At 41.8% G+C, this 23,418-nt stretch overlaps 1 protein-coding gene across 1 annotated transcript; it reads right to left on the bottom strand.

Annotated features, from left to right (window-relative positions):
* Positions 1-501: 501 nt before the first annotated feature.
* wdr46 (WD repeat domain 46) lies at positions 502-23,153 on the bottom strand. The gene is made up of 14 exons (XM_034211192.1): positions 23,034-23,153; positions 18,770-18,934; positions 17,991-18,071; positions 17,789-17,901; positions 17,571-17,658; positions 17,083-17,144; positions 12,564-12,668; positions 11,248-11,398; positions 7,406-7,641; positions 2,791-2,944; positions 1,745-1,892; positions 1,400-1,590; positions 1,173-1,286; positions 502-1,076 (listed from the first exon to the last, which is right to left on the bottom strand). Exons 1-14 carry the CDS (start codon positions 23,088-23,090, stop codon positions 957-959), a joined length of 1,785 nt encoding a protein of 594 aa, XP_034067083.1. The 5' UTR covers positions 23,091-23,153; the 3' UTR covers positions 502-956.
* Between the last annotated feature and the right edge of the window lie 265 nt (positions 23,154-23,418).

The following is a 23,418-nucleotide window of genomic DNA, read 5'->3' on the forward strand; positions in this document are numbered from 1 at the left end:
AGTGTGGCTACAGACGGAGTTCACTCCGTCACGGAGGGGTAGGGTCGAGGGAGTGGTTTGGGATTGGGCCTTAGTCACTCTTTTACCGACCACATTACAAGTAATTCAGTGCAAGTTACTGAGAAATTCTCCTTGTTCAGAGAATGAAAAACTCTAAAAAGCTAGCCTACCCTATAATCAGATATCATTTTAATTCACTACAGATTGTTTAACAGAGAAGGTTCGGTTGTCACAATACTTTGCTTGAGCAATTACTGTATCCCTAAGGTCCACGTGTACTCTAAAAATCTTAAATGAAATTTCATGCATTCTTGTCCTTTACCAGGATTTCTTTTGTATGTTGCTTTTGCTGCCAATAGTGACTGTAGGTCAGACTTCGCCTAAATACAGCTGCAGAAGAATTTGGAGGGACTCAATCTGAAAAAAGAAGAATGCATTCTGAAAACATGTTAAGCACAATAGCACATTTTAAAGTCAGACATAATCTCCAGCGACACTGAATTTAGAGGCTTGGCATCATGTTGTTTATTTTTTAGAACATATTTATATAAAACATTTGACAAACGCTCATACAGTTCAGCCTTCAAAGCAATGAAGGTCAAACATTTATGAAAAATATGTTAATCAGGAGAAGTATACAACTTGACACAAATTCTTGCTGACACCCATGCTAGTCATGGCACCTCACATTATCTAGCCATGTAGACAGGAAATGCTTCAGGCTACAGACACTAAATAGAACTACCCTTTCACTGTGCTCAACATTGATTACTGATGATGTGCCATCCAACAGAATTTGTTTTAATTAAGCTGACTGCCTCCAGAATTTCTACAGCTTGTGTTCTGTTCCCACGGTGGAGTAATGTGTACAATACAATTTGTCCTTTATGTGAAGTTCAAAGGTCACGCCCACAGAATGTCACTGGGTTTTGGGTTGCACAAAGGATCCGCCTTTTTTATTTTTTGAATCTGTCCAGAGCAGATTTCTTGCTCGATAACAACACCTCCTTCTTCTCCCTCTCCTTTCTCTCTTTTTCAATCTTCATTTTGTCCTCTGAAGATTGCTGTACTGTCTCCTGAGGGGTAAACAAGTCAAAAGAAACGAGAAATGAGCCAAACAGTGCAGATATTGCAGAAAGATCACACTCAAACGTATATCTCTGATTACTTACCCTCAGGTCCTCATTAGCCACTTGTCTCTTGCGCCTTTCAATACTGCCGGCAGAACTACGACCCTTCTTCTTATACCTGGGAATAAACTTTTCTTTGGCAAGTGGATCAAAGCCCTAGGAAGACAAAATGGACTTTTAGAAAGGTGGATACATGCTATGATTCAGTATATAAAAATGAACAGATCTAAAATCAAATGTGTGCTACTAGGATAGTTCCAGATACTAACCAGAGCTTGGACCCTGTCTTGGTGCTTCTGCTGGGAGGTGGCTTGGTCCACCTGTCCCAGCTCAGTGGGGTCGAGGGTGATGAGCTCTGGGTGGATCTTCTCCAGTAGGGCCTTAACCTCCCATTCCTGCCTCTGCTTAGCACTGCGATATGGATTTGAATCCAGACCGTCGAAGTTGGGCTCTCCCGCACCTGTAAATATAAATAAAGAGTTCATTAATGGCAGCTGATACGATTGGTTCAACCCATCAGGGCCACATTGAGCTTAACAAATATTTTCTTACATCACACTCTATCCTCATTTTGAGACTTATTTGAAATAAGGAATATCGAAATCCAGTCGTACCTGGTATGAGCATGCTGGTGAAACCCTCTCCGTGCCCCACCCCGAGGACATCCTCAAATGGACAGAAGTGCATCCCCCAAACTGTTCTTTGAACTCTGTGAGCCATGTAGGGTTTAGTGACTGGAGTGCTCCACACGTCTCTGTACACCTGCAGGGAGAGTTTCAGACACAGATTAGGTGATAGGAGGGTCAAAAGTTGCACTCTTATGCATGTTTCATCAAAATGACTTTGTGCAATGTCAGAGGTAATGTATAGCCACAAGGTACAAAATGTCAGCAGTTTTTTTTTGTTCTATCTTTGGCCAGAAGAAGTCACTGCAGACCTTGTTCATAGCAGACGTTTTGGCTTGTCACAGCAGGAAAATCCCACGTGTTTATTTTTAACTGAGTTTTGCTGATGTAACTGAAAAATGAGGTCTCGTGTTGTTTGAACACTCACTTCTCTTAGATTACTTATCCCAAAACGTCCCCTAGTTTCCAAACAATCTCTTAGAACAGAGCAAAAAGGAAACTTTAGATTCCTTCAATGGACAATGTTCATTATTAAATGGTATTAATTAAGAATTTAGGAAATCAGTCAGTCAGAGTTCAGCTGCAGAACATGTCAGCTAAGCAGTACAACATGTGACATGTATATACAGTTTCCAATTATAGATAAAAAGGAATCAGTGTTTTCTTTCAACAAAATTCATGTTGAAATCTCCTTTTAATTTAACGCAACATGTGACTCAGAACTGTGTCTCAATTTTCTTAAAATTAGCTCCTGATTGCACTGCTCTTCAGAGGAAACGTACTTTGTAAGGACATTTTGGTAAAGTAAGTAAAACAGCATGTTGCCATCCAGCAATGTCATTCTTTTGGTAACACTATCAGTACATTCAAATGTCTGTGATTACAACATTTTCCTCTGAACAACAGTGTTTCTGCTGATCATAACCAGACGTTTTCATTTGATAACCCACAGCAAATGCATCACTTCCTGTGTGAAGGCCTGATCATGTTCCGATGAGAGCTCAGGATCTGTGCAGTGTGGTGCAGATAATGACCTGAACAATGTCCCCAGTGGCAGCCGACAGCAGCCCCCTCTGGCTCAGGGACAGACAGGATGCTCCAGCAGGAAGGAAGTAGGACTTGAGGGGCTTGAAGGCTCTAATGTCGTATACCTTCAGCTTTTTATCCATACCAGATGTCACCATGTATCTGCCAAGATGAGAGCACAACGAAAAATTGCTCTCTGGTGGACATTCAGAAAACTGCAGCTCACAACAAAACATATATTAGTTATTCAACTGTAAAGTATTTCAGCATGTATGGCAGGGGTGCCCAACCTTTTTTTAACCGAGAGCTACTTTTAAAGTGGCCAGTCTGCCGAGATCTACCAGTCCAAATAGAGAGGCGTAGCCATTACTGACAGCCTACTACCAGGAAAATACACACTTCTACTTGTATAAAACTGACCTTTGTACGATTAATACTTCATACTTATTAATACTACAGATCCTTTATCTTACCTCTTTCTAATCTACACACATACAAGTACTTAACTGAAGCTACACAACAGTGTTGTTGATACAGAGTTTATTCACACGTCGCATACTACAGTGGGTAATGTTTTCAAGAAACATTGAACAGTGCTGCCACATATGACACAGGAAAAAAGAAAAGACTCTGAACCCTTTCTTTGTCATTATATAAAAATAGTGTTGCTACAAAAGTATAAATTAGGCTTACTAATAAGACAACTCAGATCTGAAGCTACAGGAATCTGCTGCAACAGTGCAATAAAAAAGACAAAATTAGTGGTGCACGATAATTATCGGTCCGATATTAGGAATTATGACGTCATCCCGATAAAAGTATTAATAGCCCGATAATATACAATATATTTTTTGGGTAGAAAAAAAGAAAAAAATACTGCGGTGTGGGTGGATTGGGATGAGGGGCGCTTGTTTTTCACTCGGCTCCTCCCAGTTTGCTAGTACTGTGGTATTAGTGGTTTAGGAAGAGGGGAGTTTTTCACAAATCCAGCGCTCCCTAACTCATGCCTGGCTGTGACGTAAATGGTGTGCGGCCGTGAAGCCAGGACAGTAAACAAACATGTCGTCGGTAGTATGGGACTATTTCAAAGTTTCAGAGTTAGATAGTTCGCTTGCTATTTGTATTAACAAATGCAATGCAGAAGTTCCACGAGGAGGGAAAAAGGCAACGAGCTATAATACTTCCAACCTGATTAGTCACCTGAAACATCGCCATCGCTACGATGGTGTGTTAAAAGCGTACGAAGACGCTTGCGCTGCTAAACCAGCGGCGAATCCAAAGCCAGCTGCAAAGGCACCGGGGCTTTTACCTATCGACGAGGCTTTTGAAAAAGGCAAGAAGTTTGCCAGAGACGACCCCAGGGCTAAAACGATCTCTAACGTCATCATAAGCCGCATTCACACCGCAGGACTTTCCCTGGTACTTTGGTTCTTTAGTTCCGTTAGTACCAATAATGTCGAGTTCACACCGCCGGGACTACTCAGTGCCGGGAACTCTTTTGGCCATTTTCAGTCCCTGCTAGAGAGGTGGTACGAACCTGGTGATAAAAGAGTGCCAATTTCTATTCTATTTCTATTGGCTGGGCGAATTACAAACCACGTTAGACTCTGAATTTTTTTTGTTAGGCAGCCATTTTTTTCCTTGCTACAAAACCACATCCACACCTGAGCGAGTCGTTTTTTTGTACTTTAAAGCAGTTATGACCACACGTAGCCTACTACAACACCGGAGCGGTGGAATGATGAGGAAGTGTCGGCGCTTCTGGCAATTTACTCCGAGGACGGGATGCAGCAGCTTCTACAGAAAGCAGTTCCCAACTCCAAATGTTTTGAGCGATGTTCGCAAAAGCTACTTGAGCTGGGAATCGTGCACAGTGCACACGGATGCCGGGTAAAAATAAAGAAACTCAGGCAGGACTATAAAAAAATTAAAGACCACAATAATAAGAGTGGTAACGATTTTCTATTGTTATTATATATATATATATATATATATATATATATATATATATATATATATATATATATATATATATATATATATATATATATATATATATATATATATATTGCCACTGTTACATTGTTTTGAAACTACTTACACTTTATTTTACATTTCACACTTTTATTTAACTTCAATTTACATGCATACGACACACCTGGAACAGCGTGATGCCGTTATTGTTATGTATTGACTGTGCAATAAAACAATAAAACTGGCGAAGCTTTATTTATTGTGTCCCACCCCAAATTTGCAGAATAGAAGAATGTGAGAGCAGACAGGTGTCGGTGGTTGAATTTATCTACAATGTTGCAACCTTGTGCAGCAATGGCAGGGGCAGAAACACAAGTCTTACACACATAAACAAGTAATTTATCATGTCATTTGTTTTAGATAAATAAGGGAAAAACACCAAACAAGGGTTAATGTCCTTTTCCAAAATCAGCCTGAGGGGGTAATATATAATAAATACATAAAGATAAAGTCCATTGTTATAATGGGGTATTTTATTTGTAAATTACCCTTATGAACTCCATCATGTCTGAGGTCGGAAAGTAAACAAATGCCTCATACAGCGGGTGGGCTTTATACCCCCTCCCCCGTGTAGTTCTTCTTCTCTCGTTTTTTTTTGTACTCGCCGTGAAGTGGTTTTGCGGCCTGCCAGTAAACCCAGAGAAGAAGAAGACGAAGTGACGTCAGCGTAATCTTGCCTCAGGGAAAGTACTGCGGTGTGAATGCGATTGGCACGAGCCCCCTGGCGGATTCAGTGCCGTGGTACTTTAGTGCCGGCACTAAAGTACGGAAAGTCCTGCGGTGTGAAAGCAGCTATAGTCATGATGTCATGTCATTTGCCCACTACTAGTCTTTTTTTTACCACCAGGTGTGCAAAAACTACAGGTACATTTAATATATATATATATATATATATTATATTATTATCGGTTATCGGTATCGGTCTTGAGAAGCAGGAAGTTATTGGTATCGGTATCAAAAAAACAATATTGTGCATCCCTAGACAAAATGAATAGAATCAAACAATTTTTTTGTTGCATTTTAGTAGATTATAAAAAGAAATGCCTTTAAAAAAATAGGATGCAAGCAACACTAGTTTCTTAACCAGAATTGATAATAGACTATAATCAATTTAAGTTTGCATTCTTATACCATTTTGTACAATATTATAATGAATAAGTTCAAACAAACTCAAACTTACAGCTGATTAATAACTGCATCTAACTTGAGTTTTTATTATATCAAAAACCTGTTGAAATGCTACTGTTATTTGTACTGTCCCCCAAAAGCGCGTCGGCAGCCTCCAGGAATAATTCTTTCACAACTTCGCCGTCTTTGAAAGACTTCATGTGTCACGATAAGATGCTCTGGTAGCAGCCTTGCTCTTGTTGTTGGGCCTGGTGAAAATGGACTGCTGTGCATTTAGCTGTGCTCTCAGGCCCCTCCCCTTTTGGAGCGTAGGGCAGAATTAGGAGGGAATTCCGTCTCGTAGCGTTTGTGCACTGTTTTGAAATGCCGCTCCTAAATTACCCTTCTTCGATAAAGCTACGCTCGCATTGCAGATGGACTTTGAATTGGAATAGAAAAATCAACCTCCCACTCGGAGTGAAAATTATATATGTTTTGCTTCTGCCATAATTGCGGTCTTGTGTGTGTGCGGACTGTCACTCCTGTTGACACGGACAACCTTAGCGAACTAGTGCACTGCCCACTGCCCACCAGCCACGCCCCGACACATGGGGTCACGCTGGCCAATCACAAAGCTTTGATGCGTTCGAGTGCATTATTCTGGCACAGGAAGATTATGTTATAGGACATTAACGATAAAACAGAATATTGTTGTTCTATTTTTAGACACATCTCGCGATCGACTGGGAATTTCCCCGCGATCGATCGACTGGTTGGGCACCCCTGATGTATGGCTTTCTTCTACAAATGGTTCACTTCAAACCACCCACAGTTCTGCCTGGGAGCACCAGCACTATGCACAATTCACAGAATATTATAACGGAAAGATGCATTAAAAAGAACATGCTATTCACTGTGTGTATCGATAGATTAAATGATCATCTATTTGTTTTTGTAGTCATCTGAAGTTACAATCATAACATTAGCTTAACACAAACCATGTACTATTCTAAGTACTTTAATAAAAACATAAAATATTATACTCAGAATCTGAAAGACGCATTAATTTACCTGCAAACTGGTGTCTGTTTAGATCACTGTAATTATGGTTAGTGGGTGAAAACGCAAGCCCCATCATAAAAATATTGATTGTGGCACGATGCAAAGCCAAGTATAAAACTGAATCCTTAAAAATAAGTTTGTCTCCAGGTGGTGGGTTAAAAAAAAAGAAAAATATATTGTCAATGATAACAAAGACATTTTACACTTTCAAAAGATGGAAGTTGAAACATTTAATGAGCTCGAAATGAAATACAGAGCATATTTATGATGTGGGGATGCACATGGATCGAAACAGGGCGATGGTTGAGCTGGGGCAAAGTGGAGGGTGGGCATTACGCTTCGCCTACAACCCCTAAAACCTTTCATGATGATGTTTCTACTGCAATTAATTTGACATTAAAGTGTCATGTTTAGACTCACGTGCCCGTCTTGTCTACAGCCACAGAGCGCACGGCCCCCTGGTGACAGAGCATCTTGACGAGAGCTTCTTTCTGATTGGGCGACCACAGGGTGACGGTGCCGTTGGAGTGGCCGAGGTGGACGATGGCATTTTGAGGGTTCTGGCACATCACGTCCAGCCGGCCAGTCTTGGTGTTGATGGCTGCCACTTCCTTTCCAACAGACACATCCAGGTACTGCAGGAAGCTTGTGGCACTCTGAGGGCGAGAACAGGAAGGTTTGTCAGAGCAGATTGATTTGAGTGAATTAGTAGGGTTAGGGTTACAAGTAGGTGATTGCTTTTACATTTCATATTTTACTTTACACAAATGTTTGAGAGAGAAATGTGAGGCAAAAATACAGATGAAAGGGGCCGGTGCATACTTTGTAACTTATTTTAATATACCGTACCCTGCTTATAAACACACTCAGCTCAGTAAGGAACTTTAAAACACCCGAGAGGTTTCTCAATACTCTAATTTCCCCTCCTCGACTCCTCGGTCCTCCGGTTGTGACCCGGAAATAGATTTCAGCGCGCCATGTTGAAGGACATCTAATTTCTCTAAATACACATCGAGGACCGAGCATCGAGGAGGCTCTCTGAAGGAGCTCTAACCAAGGAGACACTGATGGGTCCTCCCCGGCACCTCCGCGGATGACAGCTCTGCATGCATCCCCATGATATTATTTTAGTAACTGCTTGAACGGCGACGCAATGTTTACAGTGAGAACAGCCGTGAGGTCCGTGCAGAAAGCAGAGCAGTGTGTATAATATATATCACTCAGTATAACAGGCCTACTCTCTTTATTTGCTTTAGTTTAGTAGATAACTACAAACAAAGAGTCGATATTTTTCGAAGACCATTTAGTGCAGGCATGGGCAAACTAAGGCCCGCGGGCCATATACGGCCCGTTGGGCTTTTTTAATCCGGCCCGCCGAATATTGGTACAAAATTGTCAAAATTATAGTAAAGACCGCATTCATTTTTGCCTTTTTCCTACAATACCCGGTATTTCAGTTGATCCCACTAGATGGCGCACTCTAGACACAAATGACCTTTGCTGGAGTCGGCAACCCGGCAAGATCTAAGAACCAAATATGTCACGCTTACATTGGAGGGGGTCAAGATTAACCTGAGCAATAACAGTTCACGGTTAGTACAGTACAGCGAATACAAGTTGTAACAAGCAGTAGCACTGAGCAAAGTGACTAGAACGCGACCACACCCTTATAAAAACACTTATATAAAGTCAGGCAACACTAACCAGCTTAGTGTGATTCTGTTTATTTTGTGTAGAAAACGGTTTATGCCACAATATATGACGAGAGTCTGATTAGCTTTGGTTGCTATGCTAACATCACCTGTAGAATGCCAGAGAAACTTTCATATCAGCGTTGTGATGCCAAACAGCGTCAATTCATACTCAAACACGTTCACTGATGGGGATGGGGGATATTTATCAGCTGCTTGTGTGACAGTCAGACAGTGAAAACTTTACAGCGGGAGAATAAACTCCGGTGGACGAGCAGCACTGCAGCGGGCAGTAATGCCGCTGAACCACATTAATAAACAATGCACAACGGCACTCTGGAGAAAGGTATAAGGTTGCAGAAGTAGTTATTTAATTTAATCTGGCTTCGTATGATTGAAAACTACCAGACGCAGTCCTCTATTGATGTTGTTGTGAGCGATGTTGTGGAGAAACTCAGCGACGTAAAACGCTGTGTGGGTCATAAGAAGGCACGTCAACGGTTACGTCAATGACGCAATAATTCACCTTTGAACCTGCATCTGTAACAATGAGTGGACCAAAGAAAAGAAAAGTCGACATTGAGAGCAGATGAGGAGTTTAATGAGGAGTGGACAGCTACATATTTTTTCACCGGATCTGTTACTGGCCCGGCTTGTCTGTCAAATTTTAAAACTCATAGTGGCCCCCGAGCCAAAAAGTTTGCCCACCCCTGATTTAGTGCTTCACATACTAAAATACACAACGGCTGTAGCCTGATTATGCTTTAGGAGCTGTAGGTGTGTGTGGTACAGTGTGTAGGTGTGTGTGTTGTACAGTGTGTAGGTGTGTGTGGTACAGTGTGTAGGTGTGTGTGGTACAGTGTGTAGGTGTGTGTGTTGTACAGTGCGTAGATGCGGCGGACAGACGGGTCTCAGTTGGTTTGGTGTCCTATGCTTACTTTTAATACTTGTAAATATAACTTTTGGCCCGTAATTTCAATTCCCCATTTCAGCGACCAGAGAGAGGGGGGGATTGTTACGACCCTGGGTCGTTATGTGTATTGTGTGCAGATTTTGTTCCTCCTTCTGTGTTTGTGTGGCTGCGTGTGATTGAACAGGTGGTGTCCGGTTGCTGATTGGCTGCCCTCGACAGGCTGATTTGTCCACCTGAGGAGACGGGAGCATTTAAGCTGCAGCCGTGCAGTTTCTCGGTCTCTCTGACTCAACTTCTCCTACTCCCAACGCGACGCATGTTTAGATCTTTTGTCCTGTGGTGCATTCCTTCTCCGCTGGCTGTGAGCTATTTTTACGTTACCTGTCTTTGTAGACGGATTTATTTTCTCAGGAGCGCAAACTCTTTTTCCCTTTTGGATTGTTTGTTTTCTCCTGTTTAAGTTAGAGTAGGTAAGAAGCCTGTATATTTATTTTTCTCTGTTAGGTAAGATTTTGTGTTTAAGGTTAGTTCGTTTTGTGGTTTTGTTACTCCTGTTTTGTTTATTTTTGTATCATACTTTCTGCAGGTTTTCTTTTTGGTTGTGAAAGTATATTTTTGTGAAATTCAGATTTGTTAAATTGAATTTACCAAACGATATTCTCTGTCTCTGCCTTTGTCTTGAGAGTGGGAAAAGTGGGGAGAGAGCAAACTTTGTGCTGCGCCTAGGTTCCCCTAGGCCGGGGCGTAACAGGGATATATCCAGTCTCTGATTGTGTTACGTTATTATGAGAGTGCTCTCATACTTGTTTGATTCTGAAATTGTATATATTTATATAAATATATGTGTGTATATATGTTCGCATCTGTAGCCTGTTATTGTCTCATTATACCGCACTGTGAATGAATTAAAAATAAATATATAAGTGGTCATGAACACATCTGTCCATCAGACAGAGGGCTGCTGTGCCTCCTGTCATCATTAATGGACGTCTATTTAAAATGACCGCTCAGAGGAGAGGAGTTCTCATTTCTCTAACCGCCTGCTGCTTCCACTCCTCAGTCCTCCGCTCGCATCTCCTGTGAGCGGGACTAAGCGTTGAGGATAGGAGTCGAGGAGGGGAAATTAGAGTATTGAGAAACCTCTAGTGTCTAAACTTCCCAGTGATACAATTATTTCCAAAGAAACATCCACAAAACTGCTTAGAAATCATAAGAAATGTGCCTAAGAATCATTATTATTTTGTTATGTTTTCTTTCATTATCAAAGTAATCGAGTACAAGATGTCATACTGTTAACGATTTGCTCAAATGTAAACAATAGATGGCTTAAACAATCCGACTGCTTATCTATAGGGGGCCTCAAAGTGTCAGGTTTTAAAAACGCCTGCTCGACATAGTTTGGAAACTACTTGATATTGATTGAACTCTTTTATAGCGTCTGATAACTTGTCTTCATGGCCAGGTCTCTCTTGAAAAATAGATTTGAGTCTTATTGAGTATTTAACCTGGTTAAATAAAGAAGAAATGTAAAAAATCTATTGAACATGACAAACACATGACAAACAGGTTGGCAAGCTTTTGTAATTGTGGTAATACTTTCAAAGTAAAATGCAATAGCTTGTATAAATGACCTGGACGAACAGGTTTAATCAACTCACCACTGTTGCTAGCAAAAAGTGGTATGGGAGGAACTGCATTCGAAGGACGTCGTTAAATTTGCGGATGCAGTGGAGCTCGATGCCATTGGAGTCGTAGATATACAGCCACTTCTTCTGAGCCACCGCATACATGGCCTCACTGTGGAGCCACCTTGATGAAGCAGAAATGTTTGTGTTTAGAGGAAAGAGGTTTCACAAACGGTTCACAAACGTTTCGATTTGGTACGTATCTCGGTTTTTAGGTCACGGTTCGGTACAGCAGAACAAATTATCACAAAAACATAAAATATATATTTTTTTTTTTGAAGTATTATTAAACTGTGAATAATGTATTCACTCAAATAAATACTAAATAAAATAAACATTAAGGTGCAGCATTTCGATGAACTGAAATAATCTGTATTTGAACTGTACTGTACTAGTACCCAAGCAGCCAGTTTGACATAATGACTTGCTTGTCATTGTATTTTCATGTTTTTTTAAAGAAAGATGAACTTGTCCACATTGCTTGCCGAAAGGGCAGATCTGCTGGCACTAACAAAGTCTCCTGCTGTGGAGAACACCCCCTCGCTAGGGTCAGAGGTAGCAGATACAGCCAGGTAGCGCTTTGCTAACATGGCAACATAAGGATATTTGGCGTTTGTAATAGCTTTGGCTCGGTCTGAACTCTGCGAGTGGTGGAGGCTTAAATGCTAGCGGGAGTTGGGTTTGCACTTCAGTCTTTTTTCTTTTGGTACCGGTGATATTCACGTTCGGGTGATGCCTTTTCAAGAGTGTGCAAGTTTGATGTATTGCCAGCCGCGTAACCAATTTTAGTTGAAAAATGCCGACAAACAGCTTTGGTTCGGTCCACCTGTCTTTGTCCGTCATCCTTGTACGTAACTGCGAAACCAAAATGTTCCCAAACCGGAGACTTCAATGATGCTGGAGGATTTTCGAGCTCAACTTTATCTGCGTTCGCCATTTCGACAGTTCCTCAAATTACTGACTACATTTGAATTAATCCCTGTGACCAGCTCTCTAGTATGCCTCTCGTCCAATGAAATGACTTGGTCGCTCTATGACGCGCTGAACCCAATGTGAGCAAATTACTCGCAGCACCTGAGATTACTTCCAAAAAGTGTTCTCAATTTTTTACGTTTAACGTTATATTCGTTCAGTACACACACGTGTACCGAACCGAAGGGCCCGTACCGAATAATTTCGGTACGGGTACGCGTACCGTTACACCCCTAACAGTTACTGTTAAGTAAAGCATTATTGCGTTTTACAAAGTGCGCTGTGTAGCTCTGCACAATGTGAGGCGTATGACTTACTTTACATCATTGATGGACTCCATCACGTTTATCTCACACATTAGCCGTTTGGTCTGCCAGTCTATACAAGCAATATGGCCTCTCCTTCCACCGAGCAGCAGATGTCTGAAACCAAGAAAACACACTGTGAACAAAATGCACAAACATTAAATCAAACAGTGTGCATCTGGACCCGGTGACAACATTACCTATTGACGCAGCAACCACTGTAAGTTATATTCTTGTTTAATTAGACTTCTCGGTTTCATTTATTCGACTCTGTATAATTGTTACTGTAGCTAAAACGGCTAAATCGCTTTTGAGAGATTTTAAATCTCAGATCTGCTCAGGCGAAACCTGCTTTACAGCTCTCAGCACTCAAGCCTGCATTATTAACATAGGCAGGGCCAGTCTATTGTCGCCCATCAGCTGTAGATAGTTAACTAATTAACTTCAGCTGTGAGAACTGAGCAATCAGGCGTCCATTTCGGGTAGCTCTTTCCTGGAGCGGCAGCTTCAGCGGCAGACAGGCTAAGACTGACAAAGACATTAGAGTCCTACGGGAGTAAGACTGACAAAGACATTAGAGTCCTACGGGAGTCACGAGGGAGGCAAAGAGGAGGCAAATCCTACTTTGATTGAGCTAAGTATCGTTGGCGTTTATAATTTTTACTTTTGTTGTTTAGCCCCTCATGCTATAATCATGTGTATTTTCTCCATTCCTGTTCATGTGTCTTCTCGCAATTATCACTGGCCCCGTGTATCTCCTAATCGATATAACCGGCCTGCTCTCGTCTATCCCACGTGCTCCACTGAGATCCATCATCTAGTTTCAGGTGGCCTGTGGAACTGCCAGTCAGCTGTTCCTAAGGCTGACTTCATCTCTGGCTACACCTCCCTGCAGTCTCTGGATTTCCTTGCTCTCACTGAGACCTGGATTACTCCATCCAACACATCCACCCCAGCAGCTCTCTCCACTGCATATTCCTTCTCCCATACACCCAGACCCACTGGCAGAGGAGGTGGCACTGGTCTCCTGCTCTCTCCCAAATGGAGCTTTTCCCTCTTCAAGCTACCTAACTTTACTCCTTCCACCTTTGAGTTCCATGCCGTCACAGTAACCCATCCTATACAGTTAACCATTGTTGTTCTCTACCGTCCACCAGGCGCCTTGGGGGACTTCTTGGAGGAATTAGATCATCTCCTCTCACACATCCCTGAAACTGGCCCTCCCGCTGTACTTCTCGGAGACTTCAACCTCCAGATGGGGAAGATAGACGAACTAACATCTCTGTTAACCGCCTTTGCTTTCTCACTCTCTCCGTCCCCACCGACTCATAAAGCTGGCAATGTCCTTGATCTCATATTCTCAAGGAACTGCGCTACTTCTAACCTCTCTGTAAACCCGCTCCACACATCCGATCACTTCTTCATTTCATTCTCTCTATCCCTTTCCAAACATAACAAACTAATCTCTTCCCATCCTACACTTGTCCGCCGTAACCTTCGCTCCCTCTCTCCCTCTACCTTTGCCTCGTCGGTGCTCTCAGCCCTCCCTTCCTCTGATTCGTTCCAACTACTGCCTCCAAACTCTGCTGCAGAAACTCTCCTCTCTACTCTCTCATCCACTCTGGACTCGCTCTGTCCTCTGACATCTCGGCAGGCTCGTCAGTCCCCTCCGGCTCCCTGGCTAAATGATGCACTGCGTGCTAATAGAACCGTCCTTAGGGCAGCAGAGCGGAAATGGTGGAAATCCAAACACCGTGACGACCTCCTAACCTATCAAGCTCTCCTCTCCTCTTTCTCTGCTTCGATCTCTCAGGCAAAAAGCACTTTCTTTCAAGATAAGATCCAATCTTCCTATTCCAATCCTAAAAAACTATTTTCCATCTTCTCCACCCTCTTGGACCCTCCAAAAGCTCCTCCCCCCTCCTCACTTCTGTCAAGCGACTTTGTTACCCACTTTGAAAAAAAGGTTAATGATATTTGCTCTTCTTTTTCTGACTCACCTTTACTCACCGCTGGGTCACCAGACCTTCCTTCCACCAACACACTAACCTCCTTTTCCCCTCTCTCTCCAAGTGAGGTTCTTACCCTCATTACCTCTGCCCGCCCTACCACCTGTCCTCTGGACCCTATCCCTTCAAACCTCCTTCAGACTATCGCTCCTGATATTCTACCGTTTCTCAACCATTTCATCAACACTTCTCTAACTTCTGGTCACTTTCCAAACAGTCTCAAGGAGGCAAGAGTAAACCCTCTCCTAAAGAAACCCACTCTCAACCCGTCTGATGTTATAAACTACAGGCCTGTCTCTCTCCTCCCGTTCCTGTCTAAATCACTTGAACGCGCTGTCTTTAAACAACTCTCCTGTTATCTCAATCAGAACAACCTTCTGGATCCGCACCAGTCTGGTTTCAAGGCAGGTCACTCCACAGAAACTGCTCTCATTGCGGTCACGGAGGAACTGCACACTGCCAAAACTGCATCCCTCTCCTCTGTCATCATCCTGTTGGACCTGTCTGCTGCATTCGACACGGTGAATCATCAGATCCTCCTTCGCACTCTCCAAAAACTTGGAGTTTCTGGCTCTGCACTTTCCCTCCTCACCTCATACCTGAAAGACCGTACCTACAGGGTGACTTGGAGAGGGTCTGAGTCCGACCCTTGTCAATTAACTACGGGGGTCCCTCAGGGCTCTGTTCTTGGTCCCCTCCTCTTCTCCTTGTACACAAACTCGCTCGGATCAGTCATTAGCCCGCATGGTTTTTCTTACCACTGCTACGCTGACGACACCCAATTAATTCTGTCCTTTCCCCGCTCAGAGACCCAGGTCGTCGCACGCATCTCTGCTTGTCTAGCTGACATCTCTCAGTGGATGTCTGCTCACCACCTCAAGCTCAACCTTGACAAGACTGAGCTGCTCTTCCTCCTGGGAAAAGATTGTCCAACTCTTGACCTGACAATCAACATCGGCACCTCAGTTGTTTCCCCGACTCAGACTGCAAGGAATCTGGGTGTGACCCTAGATAACAACCTGTCCTTCACTGCAAACATCGCTGCTACAACCCGCTGCTGCAGATACACGCTTTACAACATCAGGAAGATACGTCCCCAGCTGACTCAGAAAGCGACTCAGGTTCTGGTCCAGGCTCTCGTCATCTCACGCCTAGACTACTGCAACTCCCTCCTGGCTGGTCTACCTGCATGTGCCATCCGACCTCTGCAGCTCATCCAGAATACAGCGGCTCGTCTGGTTTTCAACCTTCCTAAATTCTCCCACACCACTCCGCTCCTCCGCTTCCTTCACTGGCTTCCGGTAACTGCTAGAATCCACTTCAAGACACTGGTACTTGCTTACCGTGCTGCGAATGGATCTGGCCCTTCCTACATCCAGGACATGGTTAAACCGTACACCCCAGCGCGTGCACTACGCTCTGCATCAGCCAAACGACTCGTTGCGCCCTCGCTGCGAGGGGGACCCAAGTTCCCATCGGCGAAAACACGTGGGTTTGCTATCCTGGCTCCAAGATGGTGGAATGAGCTCCCCATTGACATCAGGACGGCAGATAGCTTGCACATCTTCCGGCGCAAACTGAAAACTCATCTCTTTCGACTCCACTTCGAGCGTTAGAACGATTAACGAAGCACTTTTATACCAATAAAGGACTGGATTACCTAAAGCCAGTTGAGTAGCACTTGAAATGTTTGGCTCTATGAAACCTGATATACTTATATGATTCTGTTTTCTTCAAGGTTGTGTCTTCCTGGTCGAATGTACTTATTGTAAGTCGCTTTGGACAAAAGCGTCAGCTAAATGCAATGTAATGTAATGTAAAAATCAATATTTCTTTATAATGTGGAAGGATTCGCTTTGAATGATAAAGCTACAGAAGGTTCAAGTCTGCAGTTTCCTCAGCTCTACAGAATGTTTTAGAACATTTCATTGCGTTTATATAGCCCAAGTCACAGATTTGCATGAAGCAGCTTTACAGTTTATGCAGAATACAACACACTCAGTATGGGTACAAGTCATCTCCACCCAAAACATTTTTTTAAATAGATGTTGTATTTTTATCATTTTAGTTTTACAAACCGAATCATGATTGTCTTGGTCGAGTCTCAACACTCTCATAAGGAGTTTTTAGGCCAATCTGGTAGTTGTTTTCAGTGAAAAAGCTCTGAGAAACTCACTGTACATTTCTTGCCCAGCATGTCAGACAATGTTAACACTATCAGGTAAACACAGCCGAGCATTTAGCAGGTAGGGAGCCAGATATTATATTACAAAACGGAACTAATAATGAGAGCAAATATTCGTCAGGTGGACACAAAATGTGCAAATATTCCTTATTAGTAACATATGTGCAGTTAATGGCTTCTTATCCAAAGAGGCAACAAATCAGATAATGTGGGTTTAGATAGAAAACATTTGGAGTTTATCTTCTCCTATTGCTGGGCTGACGGACTCGCCTCATTCACAGCAACCCTTAGACACTTTAAACATGGTTTGAACAGGCATGGAGATTGAGATACTGACCGTCCAGTCCTGCTGTAATCCAGTCGATATGGTCCAAACTGAGACAGTTTCAGATCAAAATACTGAGAAAAAAGTGAGAGAAAACAAATCAATGGAAGGTCTCATCCAGGGGAACAACATCTAACCTGCACATATCTTCATTAAATTGTTTTTAAACTAAATATACAAATAATTAACACAATCTTGTAACCTCCTGAACATACAGTATTTTTCATTTTCTTAAATTCTTGTTAATGAAATAGGCATTACAACCCATGTTAAGTTCAGCACTAACTAACACATTATCCATATTAATACAATAAGTTGGGGATGACCTTTACTATTTGCAGCTTATTGTATCCCAGCAAGATCAGTTAAAAAATAGCTATATTTAAAAAGATAAAATAAAAACAGTAACATGTGGCCTGAACAAGGTATAGAGAGGCTGTTTGTGTTATCGCAAAAGGCCCCATCACTTAAATGTCAGGAGTGTCCAGTTAATGTCCCACCTTTGATGCAGAGGTTATATCCACAGCATCTGAAATATCTTCCTGAGAGATTGTGCACGTGTCCTCATCTTCATCTCCTTCTAGAAACCTGAGATTGAAGGAAAACATGTCACAATCATGATTTTAAACAAAGGCTTGAAGTGACATTTATCAAATTGCATCTCTGTCACATGATATACTGAAGCCAGAGCAGCCAGTCAACATTTTGAGGAAATTACCCAGCATCCTCTGGGAGTAGGAGGTCAATCCTAGCAGCTTGCTTCTGGGCCATTTCTGAAACTTCATCAGAGCGAGCCATCATGTCTTTCAGCTTGTAATGCTGCCGGGGAATCTAGAGCGAGAACAATCAAGGATCCTTAGATAGCTAGTAGCAACAGATAACTCCTTTTATTTACCAACGTGTCAAAAAGATTACCTTACCTTCTTAGTTTTATCTCTCCTCTTGAACTTCTGCATCCTGTCTTTAGAAATGTGTGCAGGCCCAGGGAAAGGGTCAGGTTTCTGAGAGAGTAGGAACAAGCATAAAAATGAAGGTAACGTATTTTAGAGCTGGGAGATATATTGATATAGAATCAGAAATAGACCCCAGTTACAAAAGTACTTCTACTTTCATTCCGATCAATGATATGCTATATTGGAAACATATATATTTAAGCATGTTGTGTTGCCCTGTTATTAAAAAAACAAAAAAACAATTCCAACTTACCTTTAGTATATATGTGCTACTGTAAATACACATCTATAAGCAATCCCTTTGAACCTTAACAACATTATGCACATCGTATGTATTTTGCAAATTACAACTTTTTTCTTTTTAAACCTGCTTCCCCCCCCCCCCCCCGACTTTGTATTGCAACTGCTGATAAACAATTTCTCTAGGGATGAATACAGTTCGTATTTGAATTTACGATTCAGAATGTACAGTCCTGTGATAATCCGTAGATATATTTCCCACTTCTCGGAGTGACACGACAATTATTTGTGTTTATATCAAAGAGATCTTCCAAAACAATCCATCGATCTCTGCTAGCTTGCCTTTTAACTAAAACGTCAAATGTATTTATCATTTAACAGCATTGCTTTGTCATATAGTATGTGCACTTTGTTTCTTCCTTTTTTTTGTATATCACTTTTAACTGCAACCCCTGTAGAAAATGTGATATATACAAAAATCTTCATTATTACTTGTATTCACTTACCCCTGAGATGAACTTCTTTGCATCTCCTCGATCCTCATCGTTCTTTCTTTTCTTTGCTTTCTCGACGTGTTTCTGTGGCAGAGTCTCTCCAGTCTGTTCTCCATCTTTTCCAACTTTGTTGTCATCCTTCCCGTCCTGCAGCTCATCCCAGTATCGAGCAGGGGGCTGTTTAAGAGGAGCAAAGCGGAAACAGGTTTGCAAAAGCGATGTTAACAACAAAACAGAGAGTTTAGTGTACATTGGAGTCACTTTGTTAGAAGAGGTAGGGACCCTTTATCAGATACTGCTACTGTTTTAGGTGCAAACAATACATGCTTACTGTCTACAGCAGGGGTTCCCAACCCCGGTCTGGTGTTACTGCCAGGCCGCGAAATAGCTTTTTATAGTTTATCGTAATATTTGCAGAATTATATATAAAAAGATTTGATCATAATATTTTTTTCAAAAAGTGTTTAATTTTCGCACCTATACCAATCATATTATTTCATCCAGTAGCCTGGTTAAACTTTCACTAGAAAACTGTTAAAAATGGCTTTTATGATGTTCCGAGGGATTCGGCGGCTCAGGTATCAGCCTCTCGTGCGCACGAGAAAGTTACCGGTGCGCCAAGTAGGAAGAGGAGCGCACAGGAGACAACCGTTTAATTGCAGACTGTTATGTTTATGTGGGGAAATGGCAGTGCATACATTATTTGAGATATATTTCAAACTCGGACTTCATTTTAAGGACATGTCGGCCAGGGGTGCAGAGCTATTTGTTTAAGCACCGGATTGACAAAACAGGAGAGTAAACCAGTCTGCCTTGATCTATGAATTCATGTCCGGGACTCTCGCGGTATCTGCTGCCCGCAGCTGTTTTATAGAAGGAAAACCTCCTTCACTTCATGAAATGGCTGCAGGCAGCATCAGGAGGCAGCGGGACGTGTAACTCCGCCTCTGAGAAGTGAAGCACCAGCGGGTAAAGATGTGCCTTTTTACGCACCGCCTTCGCTGTGTTTACCTTAATCAGAACAGCTTAAGAGTGACTGCAGGCTGCTACGTGTTAACCACACACACACCTCTACACACATCGAACTGCCCGATTACTCCCTCTTTTATTAGTTTTATGAAGGAGATGTCCAGTTACCAAGGCGCATGATGTGTGCGTGTGTGTGTGTGTGTGTGTGTGTGTGTGTGTGTGTGTGTGTGTACGTACTCTGTTCAGCTCAGCTCTGTGTGTTCGGTGTGTTTGTGTCTGTCCGACACCGGCATTTGTTTTCAAATGACCATGAACAATAATTTACACACATCTGGCTAAATCCATAGGTAGCCTATATGCGGGTGTTCCCAAAATAAATTAGTTTAATCTTAATCTCGATGTAGAGCTAAATGCACCGGAACGAACGTCACTATCATAATATCTTCTGAAAACAAATGCCACACACTAGGGCTGTGCGATTATGGCAAAAATCATAATCACGATTATTTGGGTCAATAATTGATATCACGATTATTTTGACGATTATTCATTGACCATTTATTGAACTTTAAAACAAATAATATTTTACCAATAAACAAGATCAACAAATATGTTGGAGCGCACTTCCAAAACCATACTAAACATATATTATTAATATGATAAATAAAAATAAATTAGACCAAAATAAATGAAATCAAATATGTTGCAGTGCACTGTCACAACCTACTGAACACTCCTTAACATATAGCCAACATTTTGGTGAAACATATTCATTATTCCACTCAGTTAAACGTTGAAGGCTGGCCAACCGTCATGGTCCAGAAGTAACAGGAAATAAATGTTGAACTACAATTTAAGACCAAATAAAAATGTTTAGGCCACCATGGCAAATGCTGGTAGGGCTGCTCGTGTCATCTCTTAAAGATGTTTTGCTAGAAACACCAGCCTGTTTACATGGTCTGGTTTCAGAGATGAGCGCAGGCAGGTGACGTTATTGCCACCTGTACTGAAGACCCACAGCCACGCCCCGACACAGGGGTGACGCCGGCCAATCACAAAGCTTTGATGCATTCAAGTGCATTATTCTGGCACAGGAAGATTATGTTACAGGACATTAACGATAAAACAGAATATTGTTGTTCTATTTTTAGACACATCTCGCGATCGACTGGTTGGGCACCCCTGGGCTAGACCATAGGTCCGTTGTGGTGGCAAAGTAGTCAGCTGAAGCCACATCTCTCTCAACTTCCCCACGGCATTTGTCACATAGCCTAATACCGAATGAAATAATACCGAGACGGCATCGCGTAACGCTTGTCCAACGTGTTGACAAGTTGCTTAAAGCCCTGGTTGCTAAGAGTGCTAACTGGGCACATATCTTTAGCGATGTGAAATGTAATGGCACCTGTAATATCTCTGTGTCTCTGCGAGCTCGTCGCGTAGGCCGTTGCTCTGTACAATGCGTCCTGAATCGATGACTGTGATGATGTGGTGGATGAAGTCGAGCGGCATCTGCTTTTTGTTGTATTATTGCCTGGTCGTATTGCACTTTGTGGTTGTATTTCAGATGATTAAAGAGATTGGTTGTGTTAGCGTGTGGTGCCAACACAACCTGGTAACAAATCCTGCACTGTAGGCCTACTTTATTTTGCTCCAGGTCGGACTCCTGAATGCCAAAGTACTTCCAAATAGTGGAAATAGTTGTACCCTTCTTTTTAACGAGTTGCTGCTCTTGTTCTGACATCTGCGCTTGCGCTGAACACTCACAACACATATCACTACTACGTGGCCGAGTGGGCTTTTAGGGAGGGGTGAAGCGCACCCAGCAAAATAATCGTATTTTGTCAATTATGCTGTTTTCATAATCGTCGCAAACCATAATCGTAATCGCGATTAAAATACGATTAATTGCACAGCCCTACCACCCACACACACACACACACACACCCTTCATAATGGCCTTCTCCTTGTTTTCCCATGATTATCCGTAAATCATACAAACAAAGCCAAAACGTTGATTTATCTGTTTTCCCGTTTTGGTTTAAAAACTGAATAACTCGGTTTTTTGGTTTTCAGTTTCTCTGAAAAACCAAAAAACGACACCGGTTCTTTTTTAAACATTAATATGTTTTGGATGCATATTGTTCTAGTATTTGTTCAGGCTGTTACATAGGCTACAATTAGCCTCTGTTGCTACCTGCTGGTGGTGAGTAAATATTAAAATCAGTTAAAATTGACAACCGGTCCGCGATTTTTTTTTAATGTATCTGCCGGTCCTTGGCACAATAAAGGTTGGGAACCCCTGGTCTACAGTACCGGTACGTACATGTCTCCCCTTGTAGACTACCACACACAATATTGACTAGTGCTTTAAACCTGCAATGTGCAATATAGTCACTTTTCTTTCAATACTGTGCAATGATCACCTTTATTGTTATAAATGTCCCAATTTTTTTTTAATAACGTCTCAACACGTAATTATATCTATGTCACTAACTACTTTAAGTTGCTGCTCCTCGTTTTAAGCCATTGATGTGTACTAAATAGCTCTATTTTTTAATCATGTGTGGTTTTCTTCTCTATGTTTAATAAGTTAGCGTATCCTTTAACTATTTATTTATTTGTTGTTCCTTTATTTTATTTTCTCTTCACTATATCTGTAAAGCGTCTTTGAGCACCTGTAAAAGCGCTAACAAATTAAATCTATTATTATTATAAATGCATGCCTTTTTCTCGTGCTATGCCACTTTTTGCTGTAATACTGTACATTTCCCCGCTGTGGGACAAATAAAGGATTTCTGATTCTGACATGTACACATATGCTTACAATATGTTAGGGACAACTAGTGCAGTAACTATGCTAAGCTTCTGCAAAGCGGTAGCAGCACTTGCCTTATTATTCTTTATTATTACTAATATTAAACGTGTCGCAGGTCCAAACTGCAGCACTTGTAGCAATACACCCAAAAAGTGTGAACACTCCTATGTTCTCCTGTGCAAATTAACCTCAAAGTGTACACGTATTGTGCACGCTTTTTTCAGAACATTTATAACGAACTATCCGAATGCAAGACCAGTATACATGGTTCCGATGTGGGTTTATTTATCTGTGAAAATAGAAAAAAGGGTAATCTCACCTCACGAAAAAACCCGCAAACTCACACACACGCTGCTTGCATTAACTGCGCAGTGTTAGAAAAACTAGTGCTACATTGAGTGTGTTAGTTTTGTTTTAAAACATCAAGGTCTTTCTCAGATGACGTTATTCAAAGTTTAACTATGTCACAAACAACTTATTCGCAGTTACCTTCTTCGTTGTTTCCACGTGTGCTGGATTCACCACTGCCTCGCTGGTGGCCGCCATCTTTGTTGTATATGTTTTTCAGTTCCTGTGACCTCACTTCTGATGACGTCACGTCCTGCTAAACATTGTTTAATATTGTTTTATTCAGCACTTTGCTTACAGAATATAATCAAAACAGGAAAGTTGATTACAAAAATGTAGTTCAACCAATTATGGTGGGAAGCTTTCTAGAACAAAGTAGAACAAAACTAATAAAGAATAGGAGTAAGCTGCCAATAAATGCTGAAAATCAAGAGATAGATAAATCAAAACAAGTCAGAAATAAAAGAGAGAAACAATCATGTAAAAAAACTTTAAAGCAAAGACTGAGCTTAATATGTGTTTCCCA

The sequence above is a fragment of the Gymnodraco acuticeps genome, unplaced genomic scaffold (genome assembly GCF_902827175.1).
Source record: "Gymnodraco acuticeps unplaced genomic scaffold, fGymAcu1.1, whole genome shotgun sequence".
Lineage (NCBI taxonomy): Eukaryota > Metazoa > Chordata > Actinopteri > Perciformes > Bathydraconidae > Gymnodraco > Gymnodraco acuticeps.